Genomic DNA, 25,066 nt, shown 5'->3' on the forward strand with positions numbered 1-25,066 from the left:
CAGCGCAAATGCGTGCTACGTCACTATGCGATCGGGTTGTGCTTAGTTTGGGGTCTCCTGGCCCCTTGACGCGTCGGGTTGCTGTGCCCCAGCATCGGATGCGCTGTACCCTGCGCTGGCTCCGTGAACCTTAGGGACAACACCGGGACACCCGCGAGGCCGGAAAATGGTGAGTGTGCAGGGCCGGACTAGTTGGAACCGGCCGTGATCGCGGGACCCGGGCCTCCCCACGGTCACCTCCGGCCGCAGTGTGGGGCTGGGCTGGCAGCTGGAACTTCAAGCGTCCTGTCCCGTCGCTGCGCGGCGACTGCGGTCCCAGCCCCGGAGCCCTCTCTGGACAACTCCGCGCCCGCAGCCCAGCGTCTTTCCCAGATTGTGCAAGGACCACGGGAGGGTCATGGGGAGAATCCCGCCTTGTGTGTTTGGTTTGTGTGGGAGGAGCTACAGTCTGTGGGGTTCCCAGTCACTTCTTTTTTCCCAAAGGCGTTTTCCCCCTGAGTCTTCCAAAGATGTTGAAAGCAGAGTCTCAAATCCACTACCCTGTCCCCCAGCCTAGCTCCTCCCACGGCGGGCCATTAATCCACAGATTTCCGGATCCCTCCCCGCATTCTCAAACGCCTACTTCCGCTCTGCAGTGGAAAACATCGTCACCAAGTCTTTGTCCTGTGTGGTGCATTTCAAACACACGCAGTATTTTAATAATCTTTTTTCCAATAGATGCCTCTTTTAAACGATTTATTTCTTGTTTGTGGATATTTTACATCAGAGAAAAATCAGAAAAATTATTCACTTGGAACTAATCTGCATAAAATGCTGTGCCCCTCATCCTGGTATCTTTCCAGGGCACAGACATCCTATGGGAACTCCTTTGCGTTGAGGTTCCTTTTTGTAAACTTTCCTGGGTAATCTATCTTTTCAGCACAGTTTCAGATTGGCACTGTCCCGCCTTGGGTTTATGACCTTGAAAAGATTTATTCACTTGAATGTCATTTTTCCAATAAATATAAAATATATGTTATCAGAAGAACTTGAGAGACAGTACAAAATATTTCCAAAGGGCAAAAAAGAAATGAATCTCAGAAAACAAAAAACATCCCAATATTACATTTGTTAAAATTGTTTGTTCTTTCCCTGAGCACATGGAATATGTTTCTGAGGTCTGTTCTTTTAGTTTGATGTTTCAGATGGTATTCCAGGACTTAAACTTGCAACGTCTAGAAGCATTCAGATAGGAGTAATACTTTTGTAAAGTATTTATTGCCATGGAAATAATTAACTGACATTATCATTTTCTTTTTTCCTTTTTTTTTTTTTTATTTAACAGTTGGGGTCTGGCTGTGTTGCTCAGGCTGGTCTTGAACTCCTGGGCTCAAGCGATCCTCCACCCTCAGCATCCCAAAGTGCTAGGATTCCAGGCATAAGCCACTATGCCCGGCCCGACATTCTCATTTTCTGAAAGCAATAGTGGGTTTTCTTGTTAAATGCCTTAAAATTTTCTTGCTTCCTTTATTTATTTATTTATTTATTTATATTTTTTTTATTTTTTGAGACGGAGTCTAGCTTTCTCACCAGGCTGGAATGCAGTGACACGATCTCAGCTCACTGCAACCTCTGCCTCTCGGGTTCAAGCGATTCTCCTGCCTCAGCCTCCCAAGTAGCTGGGATTACAGGCACAAGCTACCACGCCCAGCTAATTTTTTTTTTTTTTTTTTTTTTTAGTAGAGACAGTGTTTCACTATATTTCCCAGGATGGTCTCGATCTCCTGATCTCCTGACCTCATGATTCGCCCGCCTCGGCCTCCCAAAATGCAGGGATTACAGGCGTGAGCCACCGCGCCCGGCCTTTTGCTTCCTTTGTACGTAAACACTATGTTTAAGTAATTCTGCTGGAATTTTTTTTTTTTTTTTTAAGACCAAGTCTTGCTCTGTTGCCCAGGCCGGAGTGCAGTGGCACAATTTTGGCTTATTGCAACCTCCGCACTTGGAAGCTGAGGATCCACAGGCAGATGCTGTTAGGGGAAGAGGGGAGGATGTCTGAGGTTTTAATTGTGGTTTCCTTGGGTGTGTTTTTAGACATTACATTTGAGTTTCACATCTGTAATGTAGGTGCACTGAGTGTAATTGGTGCATATTGACAGCCATTCTCCTGCCTTAGCCTCCCGAGTACCTGGGATTACAGGCATGCACCACTATGCCTGGCTAATTTTTTTGTATTTTGAGTAGAGGCGGGGTTTCACCATGTTGGCCAGTCTGGTCTCGAACTCCTAACCTCAGGTGATCCACCCGCCTCAGCCTCCCAAAGTGCTGGGATTACAGGCGTGAGCCATCATGCCAGGCCTTCTGCTGGATGTTTAAGGAACAATCCTTAAGAATTTAAGGGCCGGGTGCAGTGGCTCGCGCCTGTAATCCCAGCACTTTGGGAGGCCGAGGAGGGTGGATCATGAGGTCAGGAGACTGAGACCATCCTGGCTAACATTGTGAAACCCCGTCTCTACTAAAAATACAAAAAATTAGCTGGGCGTGGTGGCGGGCGCCCGTAGTCCAGCTACTCTGGAGGCTGAGGCAGGAGAATGGCGTGGACCTGGGAGGCAGAGCTTGCAGTGAGCAGAGATCGCGCCACTGTACTCCAGCCTGGGTGACAGGGTGAGACTCCATCTCAAAAAAAGAAAGAATTTAATTAAATTGTCTCATTTAAAATTACTAGTAGTGTTCCAGAGCCTTGTGACTGGGGAGCAGAGGCCTGAGATAAGTGATTCCAAGCTAAGTCCACCTTCGAGCCTGCAAAGAAAGATCACTGAAGGCCCAATTGGTTCTTCCTGGGGAGCCTCCCCTATAGGTCTGCCAGCTACTCATGCCCACCATGGAAGGATCCTCTTGTACTGAGAGAAACTGCAGAGCACTTGGAAGCTGAGGATACACAGGCAGATGCTGTTAGGGGAAGAGGGGAGGATGTCTGAGGTTTTAATTGTGGTTTCCTTGGGTGTGTTTTTAGACATTACGTTTGAGTTTCACTTCCGTAATATAGGTGTACTGAGTGTAATTGGTGCATATTGACAGTGTCTGTGAAGGTCAGGACTTATGTTTCCTAGAGACAGGGTTAATGAATTGGGGAGCTCATTTGCATCAGAACCTCAATCTCAATCTGGTTGAGTTTCCTCACTTGGGAAAACGGAAACCTAGGGAAGCTAATGTTTCTTTGCTGCCATAGGAGAGAAGGAGGTGTGGAGCTCCCATAGTTCCTTGCTGATCAGGTGCTTCTATCCTCCATTACCAGGTACTGACCCACTCTAGGGGTTACATTTTTCTTTATTTTTATTTTTTTTGAGACCGAGTCTCACTCTGTTGCCCAGGCTGGAGTGCAGTGGCACGATCTCGGCTCACTGCAACCTCCGCCTCCTGGGTTCAAGCAATTCTCCTGCCTCAGCCTCCAGAGTAGCTAGGATTACAGGTGTGTGCCACCATGCCCGGCCAATTTATTTTGTATTTTTAGTAGAGACGGGGTTTCACCACGTTGACCAGGCTGGTCTCGAATTCCTGACCTCAGCTGATCTGCCTGCCTTGGCCTCCCAAATTGCTGGGATTGCAGGTGTGAGCCACCACGCCGGGCCGGGGTTGCATTTTTCAAGCTGGGAGAGTCTGGGTCCAAGCTGGGGAATATGTTTAACTTTTTTTTTTTTTTTTTTTTGGAAACGGAGTTTCTCTCTTCTTGCCCAGGCTGGAGTGCAATGGCACAATCTCGGCTCACCGCAACGTCCGCTTCCCAGGTTCAAGCGATTCTTCTGCCTCAGCCTCCCAGGTAGCTGGAATTACAGGCATGCGCCACCATGCCCAGCTAATTTTGTATTTTAGTAGAGATGGGGTTTCTCCATGTTTGTCAGTCTGGTCTTGAGCTTCCAACCTAGGTGATCTGCCCACCTCGGCCTCCCAGAGGGCTGGGATTACAGGTGTGAGCCACTGCGCCCGGCCTTTTTTTTTTTTTTTTTTTTTTTTTTTTTTGATACAGTGTCTCACTCTGTTGCCCAAGCTGGTCTGGAACTCCTGGCCTCAGGCCATCCTCCCACCTTAGTGTCCCATGTTCAACTTTTTTTTTTTTTTTTTTTTTTTGAGACAGGGTCCCACTCTGTCACCCAGGCTGGAGTGCAGTGGTGTGATCATTGCTCACTGCAGTCTCCACCTCCTGGGCTCAAGTGATCCTCCTGCCTCCTCTGAGTAGCTGGGACTGCATGCATGCACCACAATGCCCATCTAATTTTCGTATTTTATGTAGAGTTGGGGTTTTGCCATATTGCCTAGGCTGGTCTGGAACTCCTGGGCTCAAGCAGTTCTCCCACCCTGGCCTCCCACAGCGCATGGCCTCCCACAATTTCTTGACATCCAAAGATACTTTTGCTGTCTTAAGGTTTTATATTTTCCAGAATGTAATACACTTGGAGTTATTCAGGATATAGCCTTCTCAGATTGGCTTCCTTCACTGAGCAATGTACTTTTAAGGTTCTTCTGTGTCTTCATGACTTGATACCCGATTTCTCTTATCATTGAACAATATTTCATCATAAGATTGTACCGGCCGGGCATGATGGCTCACGCCCGTAATCCCAGCACTTTGGGAGGCCGAGGCAGGCGGATCATAGGGTCAGGAGTTTGAAACCAGCCTGGCCAACATGACAAAACCCCGTCTCTACTAAAAATACAAAAATTAGCCAGGCGTGGTGGCACACACCTGTAATCTCAGCTACGTGGGAGGCTGAGGCAGGAGAATTGCTTGAACCTGGAAGGTGGAGGTTGCGGTGAGCCGAGATAGTGCCATTATTGCACTCCAGCCTGGGCAACAAGAAAAAGACTCCATCTCAAAAAAAAAAAAAAAAAATTGTACCATGATTGTTTATCCATAAACCTGTTGCATGATGTCTTGGTTAAGTCTTAAATTTGGCAGTTACGAAGAAACCTCCCGTAAATATTCATGGGCAGGTTTTTGTATGAACAGTGGTTTTTAACTCATGTGAGTAAATAGCAAGAAATGTGACTGCGTGGTCCACTGGTAAGAGGATGTTTTGTTTTGTTAGAAACTGCCTGTCTTCCAAAGTAGACATACCATTTTCCATTCCCATTGACAAGGAATGAGAATTCTGTTGTCTACAACTTTGCTATCCATTGCTGTTCTCAGCATTTTGAACTTTGTACATTCTAATAAGCATAAAGTGATATCTCTTCAGTTTTATTTGCAGCTCCCTAATGACATATAATGTTGAACATCTCTTCATATTTATATTTGCCATCTGTATCTCTTTCATTGGTGAGGTGTGTGTTCAGGTCTTTTGCTCATTTTTCATTGGTTCATTTGTCTTATTGTTGTTGAGATTTAAGAGTTCGAATTGGAGGCAGGCATGGTGGCACACGCTTGTCATCCTAGCTACTCCAGAGGCTAAAGCGGGAGGATTGCCTGCACCCAGGATTATAAGCCCAGCATGGGCAACATAATGGATCCTGTCTCAAAAAAAACAAAAAGGATGCTAGGCATGGTGGCTCATGTGGGGCCACCCAGGCTGCTGGGGAGCAGAGCTGAGAAGTGGTGGGACCAAGGCTGGGGCTGGAGCTGCCAAGGGATCGGAGAAAAAAAATTAGCCCAATGTGGTAGCACACCCCTGTAGTCCCAGCTATTCGGGAGGCTGAGGCATGAGAATCGCTTGAGCCTAGGAGGCGGAGGTTGCAGTGAGCCGAGATTGCACCACTGCACTCCACCCTGGGCAACAGAGCAAGACTGTCTCAAAAAAAAAGAAAAAGAAAAAAATAATTCTTTGGATATTTTAGATACTAGTCCTTAATCAGATAAGTGCTTTTGTGAAGACTTGCAAAAATCTGTCTGTGCCTTTTGTTTTTATTCTTTTAACACTTTCTTTCACAGAGTAGGAGTTTTTCATTTCAATGAAGTGAAACTTATTTTTTCCTTTCATAGATTGTGCTTTTAGTGGTTTATCTAAAAATTCATCACCACAGCCAAGTGGATAGTTTTGCATGTTACATTTACATCTATAATCGATTTGGGCTTAATTTTTGTGAAAGGTGTAAGATCCATGTATAAATTTTTTCTGGGTGTGTGAGAGTTTAATAGTATACATTTCACTTAGGTACTATTTTTGTTGCATTCCACAAATTTTGATAAGTTCTATTTTCATTTAATTCAAATTTAATTTTTCTTTTTTCTTCTTTTTTTTTGAGACGGAGTCTCGCTGTGTCACTCAGGCTGGAGTGCAGTGGTGCAGTCTCGGCTCACTGCATCCTCCGCCTCCTGGGTTCAAGCAATTCTCCTGCCTCAACCTCCCAAGTAGCTGGGATTACAGGCACATGCCACCATGCCTAATTTTTTTATTTTTAGTAGAGACAGGGTTTCACCATGTTGGCCAGGCTGGTCTCGAACTCCTGACCTAGTGATCTGGCCACCTTGGCCCTCCAGAGTGCTGGGATTACAGGCATGAGTCACTGCGCCTGGCCCAAATTTAATTTTTCTTGAGATTTTTTTGATTCATGTTTAGAACTGTGTTGGGTTTTATTTCCAAATATTTGATGGTTTTCTAACTATTCTTCTGTTACTCATTTCTAGATTAATACCATGGTGGTTTGAGAGCGTATTTTATATAATGTATATTCTTTGAAAATTGTTAAGGTGTGTTTTTGTCCACAACATGGTTTATCTTGGTGAATGTTCCACATGAACTTGAGAAGAATGTGTGTTGTTCTGTTGGATGAAGCATTCCATGGATTTTAATTAAACCCAGTTGTTGCCTTTCAACTAAACTTTGTCCTTTCTGATTTTCTACCTGCTGGAACTTTTTTTTTTTTGAGACAGGGTATTACCCTGTCACCCAGGCTGGAATGCAGTGGCATGATCTCAGCCTACTGCAACCACCACCTCAGCCTTCTGAGTAGCTGGAACTACAGGTGCGTGCCACATACAGGGCTAAATTTTGCTTTTTTTTTTTTTGAGACGGAGTTTCGCCCTTGTCGCCCAGGCTGGAGTGCAGAGGCAAGATCTCAGCTCACTGCAACCTCCACCCACCGGATTCAAGCGATTCTCCTGCCTCAGCTTCCCAAGTAGCTGGGATTACAGGTGCACACCACCATGCCCAGCTAATTTTTGTATTTTTAGTAGAGATGGGGTTTTACCATGTTGGCCAGGCTGGTCTCCAACTCCTGACCTCAGGTGATCCACCCACCTTGGCTTTGCAAGGTGCTGGGATTACAGGCGTGAGCAACCATGTCCACCAACCATCTATTCTTTTTCACAAGTATTGTTTTTTTAAATTTTTGCCTCCTTTGAATATTTAATGAGTATTAATGGAATTACACTTAAAGGGTTTTTTTGGAGCCTAGGCAACATAGTGAGACCCATCTTTACAAAAAATGAAAAAATTAGCCAGGCATGGTGATGCACACCTGTAGTCCCAGCTACTCAGGAGTCTGAGGCGGGAAGATTGCTTGAACCCGGGAAGTCGAGGCTGCTGTGAGCTGTGACTGCACCACTGTACTCTAGCCTGGGCAACAATGAGACCCTGTCTCAAAAATAAAATAAAGGACAAGCGTGGTGGCTCACGCCTGAGGCCAGGAGTTCAAGACCAGCCTGGCCAACATGGTGAAACCCTGTCTCTACTAAAATACAAAAAATTAGCTGGGTGTGGTGGTGCATGCCTGTAATCCCAGCTACTCAGGAGGCTGAGACAGGAGAATCGCTTGAACCCGGGAGGCGGAGGCTGCAGTGAGCCGAGATCATGCCACTGCACTCCACCCTGGGGAACAAGAGCAAAACTCCACCTCAAAATAAATAAATAATTTTTTTGGGGGGGTGGGGGGATAGGGTCTCACTGTGTTGCCCAGGCTGGACTGCAGTGGTGCAATCTCGGCTCACTGCAACCTCTGCCTCCTGGGTTCAAGCGATTCTCCTGCCTCTGCCTCCCAAGTAGCTGAGATTACATGCATGCGCCACCATGCCCAACTAATTTTTGTATTTTTAGTAGAGACAGGGTTTCACCATGTTGGCCAGGGTGATCTCGAACTCCTGACCTCAGGTGATCCACCCGCCTCAGCCTCCACAGTGCTGGGATTACAGGCATGAGCCATCCTGACCCAGATTTTATGTTCTTTTGGAGGTATGAAATTACCTGTTAATTTTATAATCATGGGCAAATTCACCATCAGACCATGTGGACATCAGTGAAGTCCCCTGAAAATTGATACTGTCAATCTATTCTTCAAGGTCAGCAAAGCCCAGATGACATGATTATGGATCTCCCAGAAAGTGCTCTTCTGACATTTTATCTCAATGTGTATATGTATTTGTGCTAAAAATTGCTTGGAAGCAGTTCTGAGGCTCATGGGTATAAGGATTTTATGAAGGTCTAAGTTGTGAGGGCCCCTTCCTTGTGCCTGAGCTCAAGGAAAAACTGGGTCTATGATAGATATTACACACACAGCCGGGCGTGGTCGCTCATGCCTGTAATGCCAACACATGGGGATATATATATATATCGGAAACAAGTTGAAATTAATACGTCTCTAAAAGAGTATTTCCATTCAGTCAGCAGAATCTGAGTGCTTCTGATGGCCTCAAATACTTCAGGACGATATGGGCAGCTAGACCTTCTTACAAGTTGGATTTCCACAAGTCTCCTGGCCTCTCATGTATAACAAAAGGGGATAGAAGATTCTCAATGTGTATTTACTTATTAAAACCTCCACCTCATTTAATCCCACATCTTAAGGAATGCTGAATGATTTGAGTAATAAGAAATTAGGCTGTGGGCTGGGTGTGGTTATTCATACCTGTAATCACAACACTTTGGGAGGCCGGGGCAGGAGGATCACTTGGGGCCGAGAGTTCAAGATCAACCTGGACAATATAACAAAAGCCTGGCCAGACGCGGTGGCTCACGCCTGTAATCCCAGCACTTTGGGAGGCCAAGGAGGGTGGATCACAAGGTCGGGAGTTCAAGACCAGCCTGGCCAAGATGGTGAAACTCTGTCTCTACTAAAAATACAAAAAATTAGCTGGGCGTGGTGGCACGCGCCTGTAATCCCAGCTATTTCGGAGGCTGAGGCAGAGAATTGCTTAAACCTGGAGGGGCGGAGGTTGCAGTGAGCCGAGATCGCACCACTACACTCCTGCCTGGGTTACAGAGCGAGACTCCGTCTCAAAAAAAAAAAAAAGAAAAAAGAAAAAAAAAACCCATTTATCTGGGAGTGGTGTTGCACATCTGTCGTCCTAACTACTCATGAAGCTGAGGCAGGAGGATGTCTTGGGGGCCCAGGGATTTGAGGCTACAGTGAGTTAGGGTTGCTGCACTTGAGCCTGGGTGACAGAGCAAGCCCGTCTCTTAGAAAACAACAAGCAAACAAGAAATAAGAATTTATCTCATAAAGAATTGAAGATCTTGCCGTAATCCCAGCAATTTGAGAGGCCAAGGCTAGTGAATCAGTTGAGCTGAGGAGTTTGAGACCAGCCTGGGCAACATGGCAAAACCCCATCTCTACAAAAAAATATACACAAAATACTTACCCAGGTGTAGTGGTGTGTTCCTGTAGTCCCAGCTACTCAGGAGGCTGAGGTTGGAGGATTGCTTGAGCCGGGGAGGTCTAGGCTCCAATGAGCTGTGATTGTACCACTGCATTCCAGCCTAGGTAGCAGAGCAAGACCATCTATGTCTCAAAAAGGAAGAAAAAAAAATTTGATCCTAAAATTTGTCTCATTTGTGTAGGATTTCTTTCATTTTTCCAAGTTGAACTAGATACTACCATTAGAGAGCTATAGGACTTACAGTGACCACAGTGAAGATGTGGCTATAAGTTTATGTGTTCAATGTGCTGTTAAATTTCTAACAATCGAGTCATACACTAAATGTTTGGAGACCACAAAATCGTGTGTGCATTTCTTATGAATTGAGTATACCTCTCATCCTTGTCAATCTCACCTATTCTCCTCTACTTATATTGGATGTTTCAGGACTCAGTGGCTTTTAAGGATGTGTCTGTGAGCTTCAGCCAGGAGGAGTGGGCTCTGCTGGCTCCTTCACAGAAGAAACTCTACAGAGATGTGATGCAAGAAACATTCAAGAACCTGGCATCTATAGGTAAGGATGACATCATTTTTTCTTTTCTTTTTTTTTTTTTTTTTTGAGACAGAGTTTCACTCTTGTCCAGGCTGGAGAGCAATGGCACAATCTCAGCTCACCACAACCTCAGCCTCCCAGGTTCAAGTAATTCCCCTACCTCAGCCTCCCGAGTAGCTGGGATTACAGGCATGTGCCACCATGCCTGGCTAATTTTTTTCTTGAACCCCTGACCACAGCTAATCTGCCCGCTTCAGCCTCCCAAAGTGCTGGGATTACGCTTTCTTTTTTTTTTTTGAGACAGAGTCTCGTCCTGTTCCCCAGGGTGGAGTGCAGTGGCGGGATCTTGGCTCACTGTAACCTCCGCCTCCTGGGTTCAAGCGATTCTCCTGCCTCAGCCTCCCGAGTAGCTGGGATTACAGGTGCCCACCACCATGCCTGGCTAATTTTTGTATTTTTAGTAGAGACGGGGTTTCACCATGTTGGCCAGGCTGGTCTCGAACTCCTGACCTCAGGTGATCCACCCGCCTCAGCCTCTCAAAGTGTGGGGATTACAAGCATGAGCCACCGCACCCCAGTGACATCATTTTTTCATATCATCAGTTAGAGAACTGCCATTTCTTGCTCATAATCACTGTTCCAAGATTTGGAATCTGAAAAGGGAACACTTCTATAAATAAATCAGGCATGGTTACAGCTCATTGTGAACCTATAATCTAATAATATTTATATAATTTTTAATAATTTATCATGATTATTCTTGATCTACATTTTAGGGGAAAAATGGGAAGACCCGAATGTTGAAGATCAACACAAAAACCAAGGACGAAATCTAAGGTGAGTTGCACTCACAAGAAATAGCAGTGTTCCTTGAAAGAATCTTAAAAATGTTATGGCCGGGCACAGTGGCTCACACCTGTAATCTCAGCACTTTGAGAGGCTGAGGTGGGTGGATCATGAGGTCAGGAGTTGAAGATCAGCCTGGCCAACATGGTGAAACCCCGTCTCTACTAAAAATACAAAAAAAGTTAGCCAGTTGTGGTGGTGGGCGCCTGTAATCCCAGCTACTCTGGTGGCTGAGGCAGAGAATTACTTGAATCCAGGAGGCAGAGGTTGCAGTGAGCCAAGATCGCGCCACTGCACTCCAGCCTGGGCAACAGAGCGAGACTGTCTCAAAAAAAAAAAAAAAAAAGTCGTGACACTTTTAAAACAAGAAGCAAGCTCAGCTCCAAATTTATTTATTTATTTGTTTTATTTATTTTTTCTTGAGGTTTTGCTCTGTCGCTCAGGCTGGACTGCAGTGGCATGGTCTTTGCTCACTGCAAACTCCGCCTCCCGGGATCAAGTGATTTTCCTGCTTCAGCCTCCCGAGTAGCTGGGATTACGGGGACGTGCCACCACACCTGGCTAATTTTTGTATTTTTAGTAGAGACAGGGTTTCGCCATATTGGCAAGGCTGGTCTCAAACTCCTGACCTCAGATGATCCACCTGCCTCAGCCTTCCAAAGTGCTGAGATTACAGGCACGAGCCACTGGGCCCCAAATTTATTTATTATCAGAAAATGTTTACCAAAAATGTTTTCTCAAGTGACACAGATGTCCACTGGCTGAAAAATATTATACTTGGGCCGGGCACTGTGCCTCATGCTTATAATCCCAGCACTTTGGGAAGGTGAGGTGGGCGGATCACCAGAGGTCAGGAGATCAAGACCAGTCTGGCCAACATAGTGAAAACCTGTCTCTACTAAAAATACAAAAATTAGCCAGGTGTGGTGGCACACACCTGTAATCCCAGCTACTCAGGAGGCTGAGGCAGGAGAATCACTTGAACCTGGGAGGCAGAGGTTGCAGTGAGCCCAGATTGCACCACTACACTCCAGCCTGGGCGACAGAGTGAGACTCCATCTCAAAAAAAAAAAAAAAAAAAAAAAGAAGAAAGAAAAATATTGTACTTAGGAACAGTTTTTTTTGTTTGTTTTGTGAGACAGTCTTGCTCTGTCACCCAGGCTGGAGTGCAGTGGTATGATCTTGGCTCACTGCAACCTCCAACCCCTGGGTTCAAGCAATTCTTCTGCCTCAGCCTCCCAAGTAGCTGGGATTATAGGCGCACACTACCACACCGGGTTAATTTTTGTTTTGTTTTGTTTTTTTTGAGACGGAGTCTCGCTCTGTTGCCAGGCTAGAGTGCTGTGGCGCGATCTCGGCTCACTGCAACCTCCCACTCCCTGGTTCAAGGGATTCTCCTGCCTCCGCCTCCCAGGTAGCTGGGATTACAGGCATGCACCACCATGCCCAGCTAATTTTTGTATTTTTAGTAGAGATAGGGTTTCACTGTGTTGGCCAGGATGGTCACTATCTCCTGACCTCATGATCTGCCTGCCTCGGCCTCCCAAAGTGCTGGGATTACAGGCGTGAGCCACCACGCCCAGCCAATTTTTGTATTTTTTAGTAGAGATGGGGTTTCACCATGTTGGCCAGGCTGGTCTCAAACTCCTGACCCCAATTGATCCACCCACCTCGGCCTCCCAAAGTGCTAGGATTACAGGCATGAGCCACCATGCCTAGGTGTGGAAACAGTATTTTATTTTATTTTTATTTTTATTTTTATTTTTGAGACGAAGTCTTGCTCTGTCGCCCAGGCTGTAGTGCAGTGGTGCCATCTCAGCTCACTGCAAGCTCTGCCTCCCAGGTTCATGCCATTCTCCTGCCTCAGCCTCCCGAGTAGCTGGGACTATAGGCGTCCACCACCACACCCGGCTAATTTTTTTGTATTTTTAGTAGAGACGGGGTTTCACCCTGTTAGCCAGGGTGGTCTTGATCTCCTGACCTCGTGATCTGCCTGTCTCAGCCTCCCAAAGTGCTGGGATTACAGGCGTGAGCCACCGTGCCCGCCCGGAAACAGTATTTTAAAGCCTCACATATAACTTCCGGAAGCCAAGGTGAGCAGATCATTTGAGCTCAGGAGTTCGAAACCAGCCTGGGCAACAAGACAAGACCCTGTCTCTACAAGAAACAGAAAATTCAGTCAGTCGTGGTGGTGCATGCCTGTAGTCCCAGCTACATGGGAGGCTGAGGTGGGAGGATTGATTGAGCCTGGGAGGCCAAGGCTGCAGTGAGCCATGATTGCATCACTGTACTCCAGTGTGGGCGACAGAGTTAGACTCTGTCTCAAAACGAAACCAAAAAAAAAAAAAACGCATACCTCAATATTACTGTTTCGGTAATAGCTATCAGTGACACAAGCCCACTTGCAGAACATTGAGTATATTCGTTTTTAAACAAGTCAGACGGGGCAAAAAACTATTTCCCTGAAAATGATAAAAATTTAGTTCTGCTGCCGGGTGCGGTGGCTCACTCCTGTAATCCCAGCACTTTGGGAGGCCAAGGCGGGCAGATCACTTAAGGTCAGGAGTTCAAGACCAACCTGACCAGCATGGTGAAACCCCGTCTCTACTAAAAGTACAAAATTAGCTGGGCGTGGTGGCGCATGCCTGTAATCCCAGCTACTTGGGAGGCCGAGGTAGGAGAATCGCTTGAAGCTGGGAGGTGGAGGTTGCAGTGAGCTGAGATCGCGCCATTGCACTCCAGCCTGGGGAACAAGAACAAAACTCCATCTCAAAAAAAAAAAAATTTAGTTCTACTACCTGATAATAAATATAAAATCATTAATACATAACCAGTATTACTGTGCTTCTAATTTTTTACAGAAGCCATATGGGAGAGAGACTCTGTGAAGGTAAAGAAGGTAGTCAATGTGCAGAAACCTTCAGTCCCAATCTCAGTGTGACAAAGAAGACTGCCGGAGTAAAACCATATGAATGTACTATCTGTGGAAAAGTCTTCATGCGTCTTTCATCCCTTACTAGACACATGAGGTCTCACACTGGATATGAGCTATTTGAGAAGCCATATAAATGTAAGGAATGTGGGAAAGCCTTTAGTTATCTCAAATCCTTTCAAAGACATGAAAGGAGTCACACTGGAGAAAAACCCTATAAATGTAAACAATGTGGAAAAACCTTCATATATCACCAACCCTTTCAAAGACATGAGCGGACTCACATTGGAGAAAAACCCTATGAATGTAAGCAATGTGGAAAAGCTCTTAGTTGTTCCAGTTCGCTTCGAGTTCATGAAAGGATTCACACTGGAGAAAAGCCCTATGAATGTAAACAATGTGGGAAAGCCTTCAGTTGTTCCAGTTCTATTCGAGTACATGAAAGAACTCACACTGGAGAGAAACCCTATGCATGTAAGGAATGTGGGAAAGCCTTCATTTCCCACACAAGTGTTCTAACACACATGATAACACACAACGGAGATAGACCTTATAAATGCAAGGAATGTGGGAAGGCATTCATTTTTCCCAGTTTTTTACGAGTACATGAAAGAATTCACACTGGAGAGAAACCCTATACATGTAAACAATGTGGTAAAGCCTTCAGATGTTCCACCTCCATTCAGATTCATGAAAGAATTCATACTGGAGAGAAGCCCTATAAATGTAAAGAATGTGGGAAATCTTTCAGTGCACGCCCAGCCTTTCGAGTACACGTGAGAGTGCATACTGGAGAGAAACCCTATAAGTGTAAAGAATGTGGGAAAGCCTTTAGTAGGATCAGTTACTTTCGAATACATGAAAGGACTCACACTGGAGAAAAGCCCTACGAATGTAAAAAATGTGGGAAAACCTTCAATTATCCTCTAGATTTGCAAATCCACAAGAGAAATCACACTGGAGAAAAACCCTATGAGTGTAAGGAATGTGCAAAAACCTTCATTTCTCTCGAGAACTTTCGAAGACACATGATCACTCACACTGGAGAGGGACCTTATAAATGTAGGGACTGTGGGAAGGTGTTCATTTTTCCTAGTGCGTTACGAACACATGAAAGAACTCACACTGGAGAGAAACCCTATGAATGTAAACAATGTGGAAAAGCCTTTAGTTGTTCCAGTTACATTCGGATACATAAAAGAACTCACACTGGGGAGAAACCTTATGAATGTAAGGAATGCGGGAAGGCCTTTATTTATCCCACAAGCTTTCAAGGACACATGAGAATGCATACTGGAGAGAAACCCTATAAATGTAAAGAATGTGGGAAGGCCTTTAGTCTTCACAGTTCTTTTCAAAGACATACAAGAATTCACAATTATGAGAAACCTCTTGAATGTAAGCAATGTGGAAAAGCCTTCAGTTTGTCCACATCCTTAAAAAAACATATGAGAATGCACAATCGATAGAAACTCTATAAATGTGAGAAATAGGGGAAAGTTTTCAATTCTAACAGATGCTTTCAAAGTTGTGAAAATTCCCACTGAAGAGAGAAATCCTATCAATGTAAGTAATATAGAAAGCAAGATAAAAGATAATTCATGTATAGTCAGGTACCACATAATCATGTTTCAGTCAGCAATGGACCATATATAGGTTGGTAGCCCCATAAGATTATATAACACCTAAAACATTTCTATCAACTGCAATTTAGTAGCAGTAGTAACACCGTTATTTAAGTGTTTATGGTGCTGGTGTAAACCTGCTGCACTTTCAGTTGTATAAAAGTACAACACAGCGGCCGGGCACGGTGGCTCACGCCTGTAATCCCAGCACTTTGGGAGGCTGAGGCGGGCAGATCACGAGGTCAGGAGATTGAGACCATCCTGGCTAACACGGTGAAACCCCGTCTCTACTAAAAATAACAAAAAATTAGCTGGGCGCGGTGGTGGGCGCCTGTAGTCCCAGCTACTCGGGAGGCTGAGGCAGGAGAATGGCATAAACCCAGGAGGCCGAGCTGGCAGTGAGCCGAGATCCGGCCAACAGAGCGAGACTCCATCTCAAAAAAAAAAAAAAAAAAAAAGTACAGCACAACTGGGCATGGTCACACCTGTAATCCCAACACTGGGAGACTAAGGCAGTAGGATTGCTTGATGCCAGGACTACTCTGGTCAACCTAGTGAGACCCTGTCTCTACAAAAAATAAAAACATTTTCTAAGTGTGGTAGCACACCCTGTAGTCCCATCTACATGGGAGGTTGAGGCAGGAGGATTGCCTGAGCCCAGGAGTTCAAGGCTGCAGTGAACCAAGATCACATGATGGCAGTCCAGCATGGGTGACAGTGAGACTCTGTATCAAAAAAAAAAAAAAAAAAAAAAAATTGGCTGGGCACGGTGGCTTATACTGTAATCCCAGCACTTTGGGAGGCTGAGGTGGGAGGATCAGTTGAGGTCAGGAGTTCGAGACCAGCCTGGTCAACATGATGAAACCCTGTCTCCATTAGAAATATGAAAATTAGCTGGGCGTTCTGGTGTGCCTGTAGTCCCAGCTACTTGGGAGGCCAAGGCAGGAGAATCGCTTGAACCCAGGAGGTGGAGGTTGCAGTGAGCTGAGATCTACCACTACACTCCAGCCTGGGTGACAGAGCGAGACTCTGTCTCGAAAAAAAAAAATTACAGCACGGATGTGCAATATATACTTGATAATAAATGGCTAAGTTACTGGTTTATATATTTACAATACTGTTTTAGAATGTATTCCTATTTTTTTTTTTTTTTAACAGTAAGACAGTCTCAGGCAGGTCCTTAAGGAGATATTCCAGGAAAAACACATTGTTATGATAGGCGATGACGGCTCCATGTGCAGGACTGCCCCGAACATATTCTTGCAGGACAAAACATGGAGGCGGAAGACAATGATATTGATGATCCTCACCCCGTGTAGTCCTACACTAATGTGTGTTTGTGTCTTAGTTAGTCTTTAACAAAAATAGTTTAAAAAAATTTAATAGAAAAAGCTTATAGAATATGGACATAAAATATTTTTGTACAGCTGTACAATGTGTTTTAAGCTAAATTATTACAAAGTCAAAGTTTTTGAAAATAAGTTTATAAAGAAAATAATGTACAGTAAGTTAAGGTTTATTCATTATTGAGGAAAAAATGTTTTTATGAATGTAGTGTAGTCCAAGTGTACAGTGTTTATAAATTCTCCATTAGTGTACAGTAACATCCTCGGCCTTCGCATTCACTCACCACTCACTGACTCACCCAGAGCAACTTCTAGTCCTGCCAGCTATGTTCATGGAGTGTCCTATGCAGGTGCATCCTTTTTTATCTTTTATACTGCATGTTTACTGTGTGTATTTTCTGTGTTTAGACTCATAAATACTTAACATTTTGTTACAATTTCCTACAGTGTTCAGTACAATAACATGTTGTATGGTTTATAGCCTAGTAGCAATAGACTGTACCATATAGTCTAGATGTGTTGTAGCTATACCATCTAGATTTGCGTAAGTTCGCTTTGTGATGTTTGTACCATGAGGAAATCACCTACGATACGTTTCTCAGAACATATACCCATGATTAAGCAATCTCTGCCTGTAAAATGCTCCAGAAAATTCACACCATGATATAAATTCATCACACATGATATAAAAGTTAAGGCAAGGCATGGTGGCTCATGCCTGTAATCCCAACACTTTGGGAGGCCAAGGCAGGCAGATCACCTGAGGTCAGGAGTTCGAGACCAGCCTAGCCAAGATGGTGAAACCCCATCTCTACTAAAAATACAAAAATTACCTGAGCGTGGTGGCATGCGCCTGTAATTCCAGCTACTTGGGAGAATCATTTGAACCTGGGAGGTGGAGGCTGCAGTGAGCTGAGATTGTGCCACTACACTCCAGCCTGGGCAACAGAGCAAAACTCCATCCCACACAACAAAAAAAGTTAAAAAATTTTTATCACTGGCTCATTCTTCAAGTGCATCTCTGGACTATGAATTGTAACTTACTACTTTTCCAAGAAGTCTTGGAAGTGAGATAATTCTGTAAGTACTCTTTAAGCAGTAGTCAAAAGTTTAAAAGGTTGTGTTTTCTCATTAAATCAGTTAGTAAAACTTTTGATGTCTTGATTCATGAGTAAACTGAAGTGTATTTTTTTTTTTTTTTTTTTTGAGACGGAGTCTTGCTCTGTTGCCCAGGCTGGAGTGCAGTGGTGCGATCTCGGCTCACTGCAAGCTCCACCTCCTGGGTTCACACCATTCTCCTGCCTCAGCCTCCCCAGTAGCTGGGACTACACGTGCCCGCCACCACGCCCAGCTAATTTTTTTGTATTTTTAGTAGCGATGGGGTTTCACCATGTTAGCCAGGATGGTCTCGATCTCCTGACCTCGTGATCTGACCGCCTCGGTCTCTCAAAGTGCTGGGATTACAGGCTTGAGCCACCGCACTTGGCCTGAAGTGTATTTTTTTTTTTCTTTTAAAGACCAGTGTTAGTAGAAGTGTATTTTTAATATACAATGAGTTTTAATTTGTGTATAGTTTTTCAGTTGTTTTCTGAATAAAGAGATTGTTGAATACTGACACACTGTAACTGTAGGATTTTTCCTACTGGCCTCATGTGGAAGGTGGTGTGTATATTACCCATTATGTATTTATTTCACCTTTCTTTTCCGAAAAACTACTTTTTAAATTTCTTGGCCAGACACGGTGGCTCACTCCTTTGTAATCCCAGCACTTTGGGAATAAAGAGATTGTTTTCTGAATAAAGAGATTGTTGAATACTGACACACTGTAACTGTAGGATTTTTCCTACTGGCCTCATGTGGAAGGTGGTGTGTATATTACCCATTATGTATTTATTTCACCTTTCTTTTCCGAAAAACTACTTTTTAAATTTCTTGGCCAGACACGGTGGCTCACTCCTTTGTAATCCCAGCACTTTGGGAAACCAAGGAAAGCAGATCACTTGAGGTCAGGAGTTCGAGACCAGCCTGGCCAACATGGTGACATCCCATCTCTACTAAAAATACAAAAATTAGCTGGGCATGTTGGAGGGCACCTGTAATCTCAGCTACTCGGGAGGCTGAGGCAGGAGAAGTGCTTGAACCTGGAAGTCAGAGGTTGCAGTGAGCCAAGATCACGCCACTGCACTCCAGCCTGGACAACAGAATGAGACTCAATATCAAAAAAATTAAATTAAAACATAATAAATTTCTTGCCGGGAGCAGTGGCTCACACCTGTAATCCCAGCACTTTGGAAGGCCGAGGCGGGCAGATCACGAGGTCAGGAGATCGAGACCATCCTGGCTAACATAGTGAAACCCTGTCTCTACTATAAATGCAAAAAATTAGCTGGGCGTGGTGGCGGGTGCCTGTAGTCCCAGCTACTCGGGAGTCTGAGGCAGGAGAATGGCGTGAACCCGGGAGGCGGAGCTTGCAGTGAGCCGAGATCGTGCCACTGCAATCCAGCCTGGGCGGCAGAACGAGACTCCATCTCAAATAAATAAATAAATAAAATGAATTTCAGCTAGAAGAGCCTTATTCCGTTTTCCTTTTTATTAAACATCTGGCATAAGTCGGTAAGTATGTGAAGTTTATCATATATTCTTATACGAATTATTATTTTCACCTTTTGTTCTTTGTAATTCTGTCTGGGATTTGAATAGTAGAGTTTGAATTCAGGAAGGACATCTGTGATAGGACAATAAAATCTAGAGCTGGACATGGCCCTCCTGCTACCTGTTGACACAGGTAAATTTCCTAGAATCTGTTCCCTTTATAGATGCATGTTGAAATTCACTAATAGCCTCACTTGCATGAGATTTGCCAGGCAGAAGTGAAGAAGACATTAGTCAGGTATTGGAACCCCACCATACAGGGAGACAGCCTGCTTCCTGCTCATTTTCCTGGTTATTTTCTCTGACAATCAAAAGTATCCTGAAAACACCCTGAGCTGCTTGACTTCCATTCTCAAAGAGATGTGTTGGTTTCCACAGTTGTCTCCACAAGCTCCACATCAAAGATCCTCGTACACCTTGGATTTTCCTTCTAGCCTTCGTGTGTGGCCTGGGCATCTAATTCAGACTGTCATGGTTGGCAATGTTCTCTGAGGTTCTGTCTTCCCTCTTGTGTTTCTATGAGATTTAATTTGTATGGTTCTTGTTCTGTTAATGCCACTAGGGACTATGTATTCCTGATTCCACCATGAGAGCTACAGTGAAACAGTAAAAAAAAAAAACTACATGGGAGTTTGTTCTCCTACTGCATTGTACAGTGACTACTCTACCCCATCCTTCCATTTGAGAATAATCACCTTCCGCATATTGGACAAATTATGGGTGTTTCCAACTATTCCTGAATATTCTCCATCGGTTTATTTTCATTTATGTTTGGTTGTATGCAACTAAAATAATGCATTTTTTTATTTGTTTGAAGCAAAAGCTTCTTAGATGTTTCTTAGAAATATTTTGTTAACTGTTTCCAAACAACATGTATACTGTCAAATATTATCATCGTCTGGGTGCAGTGGCTCATGGCTGTAATCCCAACAATTTGGGAGGCTGAGGCAGGAGGATTGCTTGAGGCCTGAAGTTGGAGACCAGCCTGGGCAACATAGTAAGACCCCATCTCTATTAATTCAAAAACAAATAATTGTATTGTCTTCCCTGTTTCCTGAAAGGCTACATTAAAATATCCCATTACAGTTATGAATATTCAGATCAACTTTGTCATTTTGTCAAGATACATTCTGACTCAATATTAGCATGTGCATAAAAGTTCTGGTATTTTTCCCTTAGATGTTTTTTATTCTTGTACTTACACATTTTGTCATAAAACAAAATTCTCTTCCTAACAGCGGTATTTTCAGTGCCCTATTGCCAGCAATCACCACGGTCACATCTGTATTCAGAATTAATTACAGTAATACAGCAGTCAATTCTGATACAAAGTTTTGCTTTCTGTGGTTTTAGTCACTCATGGTCAAACACAGTCCAAAGATACTTAGTGGAAAATTCCAGAAATAAACGTTTCATAGATTTATTATTTATTTATTTATTTATTTATTTGAGACAGAGTCACTCTGTCGCCTAGGCTGGAGTGCAATGGCGCGATCTCAGCTCACTGAAACCGCTGCCTCCTAGGTTCAAGCAATTCTCCTGCCTCAGCCTCCCAAGTAGCTGGGATTACAGGCATGTGCCACCACGCCCAGCTAATTTTTGTATTTTTAGTAGAGATAGGGTTTCACCATGTTGGTCAGGCTGGTCTCGAACTCCTAGCCTCAGGTGATCCACTCACCTCAGCCTCCCAAAGTGCTGGGATTCCTCCCATTTTACACATGAAAAAACGTAGGCAGAGAGAGCACAGGGTCTTTCCCAAACTCATGTAAATCAGAATTATAGAATCTCAAAGTTTTTAAGTTCTAGTGTGTTCCACCACCTGTCAAACTTTTTTTGTTTTGTTTTGTTTTGTTTTTTGAGATGAGGTCTTGCTCTATCACCCAGGCTAGATTGCAGCGGTGCGATCATAGCTCACTGTCGCCTTGACTTCTGGGGAGTGATCCTCCTGCCTCAGCCTCCCAAGTAGCTGGGACTGCAGGTGCATGCTTCCATAAGCGGACTTAGAAAATTTGAATGAGGCCGTACTGGGTGCCTCATGCCTGTCATCTCAACACTTTGGGAGGCTGAGGTGGGAGGACGGTTTGTGCCCAGGAGTTCCATGTGGCAGTGAGCTGTGATTGCACCACTGCTCAGCAACCTTGGCGACAGTGAGGCTCAGTCATGTTGAAAAAAGAAAAGACAGAGAGAGAAAGAAAAGAAAAGAAAGAAAGAAAAGCAAGAGAGAGAGAAGAAAGGAAGGAAGGGAAGGAGAAAAAAGGAAAAAAAAAGAACTGAGATCCCATCTCTACAAAAGTAAAAAATTAGCTGGGTGTGGTGGGGCACACCTGTGATTCCAGCTACTCCAGAGGCTGAGGTGGGAGGATGGCTTGAGCCATGATCATGCCACTGCACTCAGACCTGGGTGACAAGAGTTCATGTCAGCCACCCTCCAAAACAGGCAAGAATGCTATGTGTGTCATAGCCTATAATTTGTACCACATTAAGGTTGCTTTGATGTAGGGCAGAACTGATGAGTACTTGTTTTTTTTGTTGTTGTTTTTTTGTTTTTTTCTTTTTTGAGATGGAGTCTTGCTCTGTCACCCAGGCTGGAGTGCAGTGACGCAATCTCTGCTCACTGCAAGCTCCGCCTCCCGGATTCAGGCCATTCTCCTGCCTCAGCCTCCTGAGTAGCTGGGACTACAGGCGCAGGCCACCACGCCTGGCAAATGTTTTGTATTTTTAGTAGAGACGGGGTTTCACCACGTTAGCCAGGATGGTCTCGATCTCTTCACCTCGATGAGTACTTGTTCTTACACTAGGGACAATAAAGTATGTGGAGTCCTAATTAGGGAAAAAGGAGTCAGGCTGGCTGGAGCAGGGGAAAGCAAAAATAGAAGACAGATAAGCTGTAAATCTGCCTCTTTACAGTCCAGGACACGTAGCCCTCCTGCACAAATAACTCACAATCTTCCTGTGCCCAGCTATCACCAAACCCTTCGCTGATACAAAAAAATCCAAGTTGGCTGGGTGCAGTGGCTCACATTTGTAATCCCAGTACTTCGGGAGCCCAGGAGTTTGAGACTAGCCCAGCCAACATGGCGAAAGCCCATCTCTACTAAAAATACAAAAATTAGCTGGGTGGCGGCCTGGCGCAGTGGCTTATGCCTGTAATCCCAGCACTTTGGGAGGCTGAGGTGGGCGGATCAGGAGGTCAAGAGCTCAAGACCATCCTGGCCAACATGGTGAAACCCCGTCTCTACTAAAAATACAAAAATTAGCTGGGCGTGGTGGTGTGCACCTGTAGTCCAGCTACTTGGGAGGCTGAGGCAGGAGAATCGCTTGAACCCGGGAGGAAGAGGTTGTGGTGAGCTGAGATCATGCCACTGCACTCCAGCTTGGTGAGAAAGCAAGACTCCAACTCAAAAAAATAAAATATAATAAAAAGTTAGCTGGGGATGGTGGCGCACGCTTGTAATCACAGCTACTTGGGATGCTGAGGAATGAGACTCACTTGAAGCCGGGAGGCTGAGGTTGACGTGAGCTGAGATCACACCACTGCACTCCAGCCTGAGCAACATAGCAAGACTCTGTCTCAAAAAAAGAAAAAAGAGAAAAGAAAATGCAAGTTAGCTTACTGCAACCTTGGAGTTTCAAATATGCCAATTCAAATAGGGGCCCAGAAAGAGGAGGGGGAGAGACATCTTACAATTTATCAGAACTTCGAACCTCATTTTCTCTTTCTTTTTTTTTTTTTTTTTGGGACGGAGTCTCGCTCTGTCACCCAGGCTGGAGTGCAGTGGCACGATCTTGGCTCACTGCAAGCTCCGCCTCCTGGGTTCACGCCATTCTCCCGCCTCAGCCTCCTGAGTAGTTGGGACTATAGGCACCCGCCACCATGCCTGGCTAATTTTGTTTTTATATTTTTAGTAGAGATGGCGTTTCACCGTGTTAGGATGGTCTCGATCTCCTGACCTTGTGATCCGCCTGCCTTGGCCTCCCAAAGTGCTGAGATTACAGGCGTGAGCCACCGCGCCCAGCCAAAGCACCATTCTCTAAAATCCCCACCAAGCCTTCCTCTCCTTGCAGTCAGCTCCTCTCTGGGCTTGCTGCCTGGTGGAACCCTGTAATGTATTTTCTTTCTTTCCTTTTTTTTTTTTTTTTTTGAGACGGAGTCTCGCTCTGTCGCCCAGGCTGGAGTGCAGTGGCGCGATCCCGGCTCACTGCAACCTCTGCCCCCCGGGTTCAAGCGATTCTCCTGCCTCAGCCTCCCGAGTGGCTGGGATTACAGGCACCTGCCACCGCGCCCGGCTAATTTTTATATTTTTTATTAGAGACGGGGTTTCACCATGTTGGCCAGACTGGTCTCAAACTGCTGACCTCAGGTGATCCACCTGCCTCAGCCTCCCAAAGTGCTGGGATTACAGACGTGAGCCATGGCGCCCGGCCAACCTTGTCTCTTAAAAGTAAAAATAAAATGAGAGATGAAAAGAAATATTTTTGGAAGGCGCACAGGGGAATGAAGCCACCAGGGCATTTTAATCATAAACTCCTTGTTCCATCAAGGCCATCTCTACCCTTTGCCCTCCCCTGCCCCGCCCCATCCTGGACCCCTCCAGCCTTCATCCCCCCTTTTCCCCTCTTTCCCCACTTTGTCTCCTCTTCCCCACTTTATCACCTCTTGCCCCTGTGCGGCCCCGCCGAACTGGAAACGTTTCCAGCAGGTGATTCAGATGTGCCTGTGCAGGACTGTGACCAGGTGCAAGTCGCCCTCCGCTCACCTCCCTGTTTAGCCTGCATGATCCTTCCCAAGTGTGTTGCTCCATTCTCGCGCTGCTATAAAGAACTACCTGAGTCGGGTGTGATGGCTCACGCCTGTAATCACAGCACTTTGGGAGGCTGAGGCGGGTGGATCACCTGAGGTCAGGAGTTCGAGACCAGCCTGACTAACATGGTGAAACGCTGTCTCTACTACTAATAATAAAACAATTAGCTGGGCGTCATGGCTCACGTCTGTAATTCCAGCTACTCAGGAGGCTCAGGCAGGAGAATCCCTTGAACCCAGGGGGCAGAGGTTGCAGTGAGCGGGGATCAAGCCATTGCACTCCGGCCTGGGCAACAAGAGTGAAAATCCGTCTCAAAAAAAAAAAGAAAAAAGAAAAAGAAAAGAAAAAAACTACCTGAGACTGGGTAATTCAAGAATAAAAGAGGTTTAATTGACTCACAGTTCTGCAGGCTGTACAGGAAGCAAGGCTGGGAGGCCTCAGGAAACTTTTATCAAGGCGGAAGGCTACTGGGGATCGAGTCAGTCTTCACTTGAAGCAGGAGGGATCAGGAGAGAGCGCGAAGTGGGAAGTGCCGCACATCTTTAAACCATCAGATCTCCTGAGAACTATCACGAGAACAGGAGGGGGAAAGCCGCCCCCATGATCTAATCACCTCCCAGCAGGTCCCTCTCCCGGTATTAGAAATTAAAATTGAACATGAGATTTGGTTGGGGATACAGAGCCAAACCATATCACCAAGGTTTTCTGTAAGTGTCTGATGAATACGCACAGTGGGAACTGCAGCTGAGCTTTAGATGGCATCTTA

The 25,066-nt window shown here is 45.1% G+C and overlaps 1 protein-coding gene across 2 annotated transcripts; it reads left to right on the forward strand.

The window, feature by feature from the left end:
* Nucleotides 1-25: 25 nt before the first annotated feature.
* On the forward strand, nucleotides 26-20,583 carry ZNF791 (zinc finger protein 791). Of its 2 annotated transcripts, XM_054538460.2 has the most exons (5): nucleotides 58-169; nucleotides 1,720-1,856; nucleotides 9,992-10,118; nucleotides 10,874-10,934; nucleotides 13,805-20,583. In XM_054538460.2, exons 3-5 carry the CDS (start codon nucleotides 10,085-10,087, stop codon nucleotides 15,342-15,344), a joined length of 1,635 nt encoding a protein of 544 aa, XP_054394435.2. In that variant the 5' UTR covers nucleotides 58-169; nucleotides 1,720-1,856; nucleotides 9,992-10,084; the 3' UTR covers nucleotides 15,345-20,583.
* Nucleotides 20,584-25,066: the final 4,483 nt, after the last annotated feature.

The sequence above is a fragment of the Pongo abelii genome, chromosome 20 (genome assembly GCF_028885655.2).
Source record: "Pongo abelii isolate AG06213 chromosome 20, NHGRI_mPonAbe1-v2.0_pri, whole genome shotgun sequence".
In the NCBI taxonomy this organism is placed as follows: domain Eukaryota; kingdom Metazoa; phylum Chordata; class Mammalia; order Primates; family Hominidae; genus Pongo; species Pongo abelii.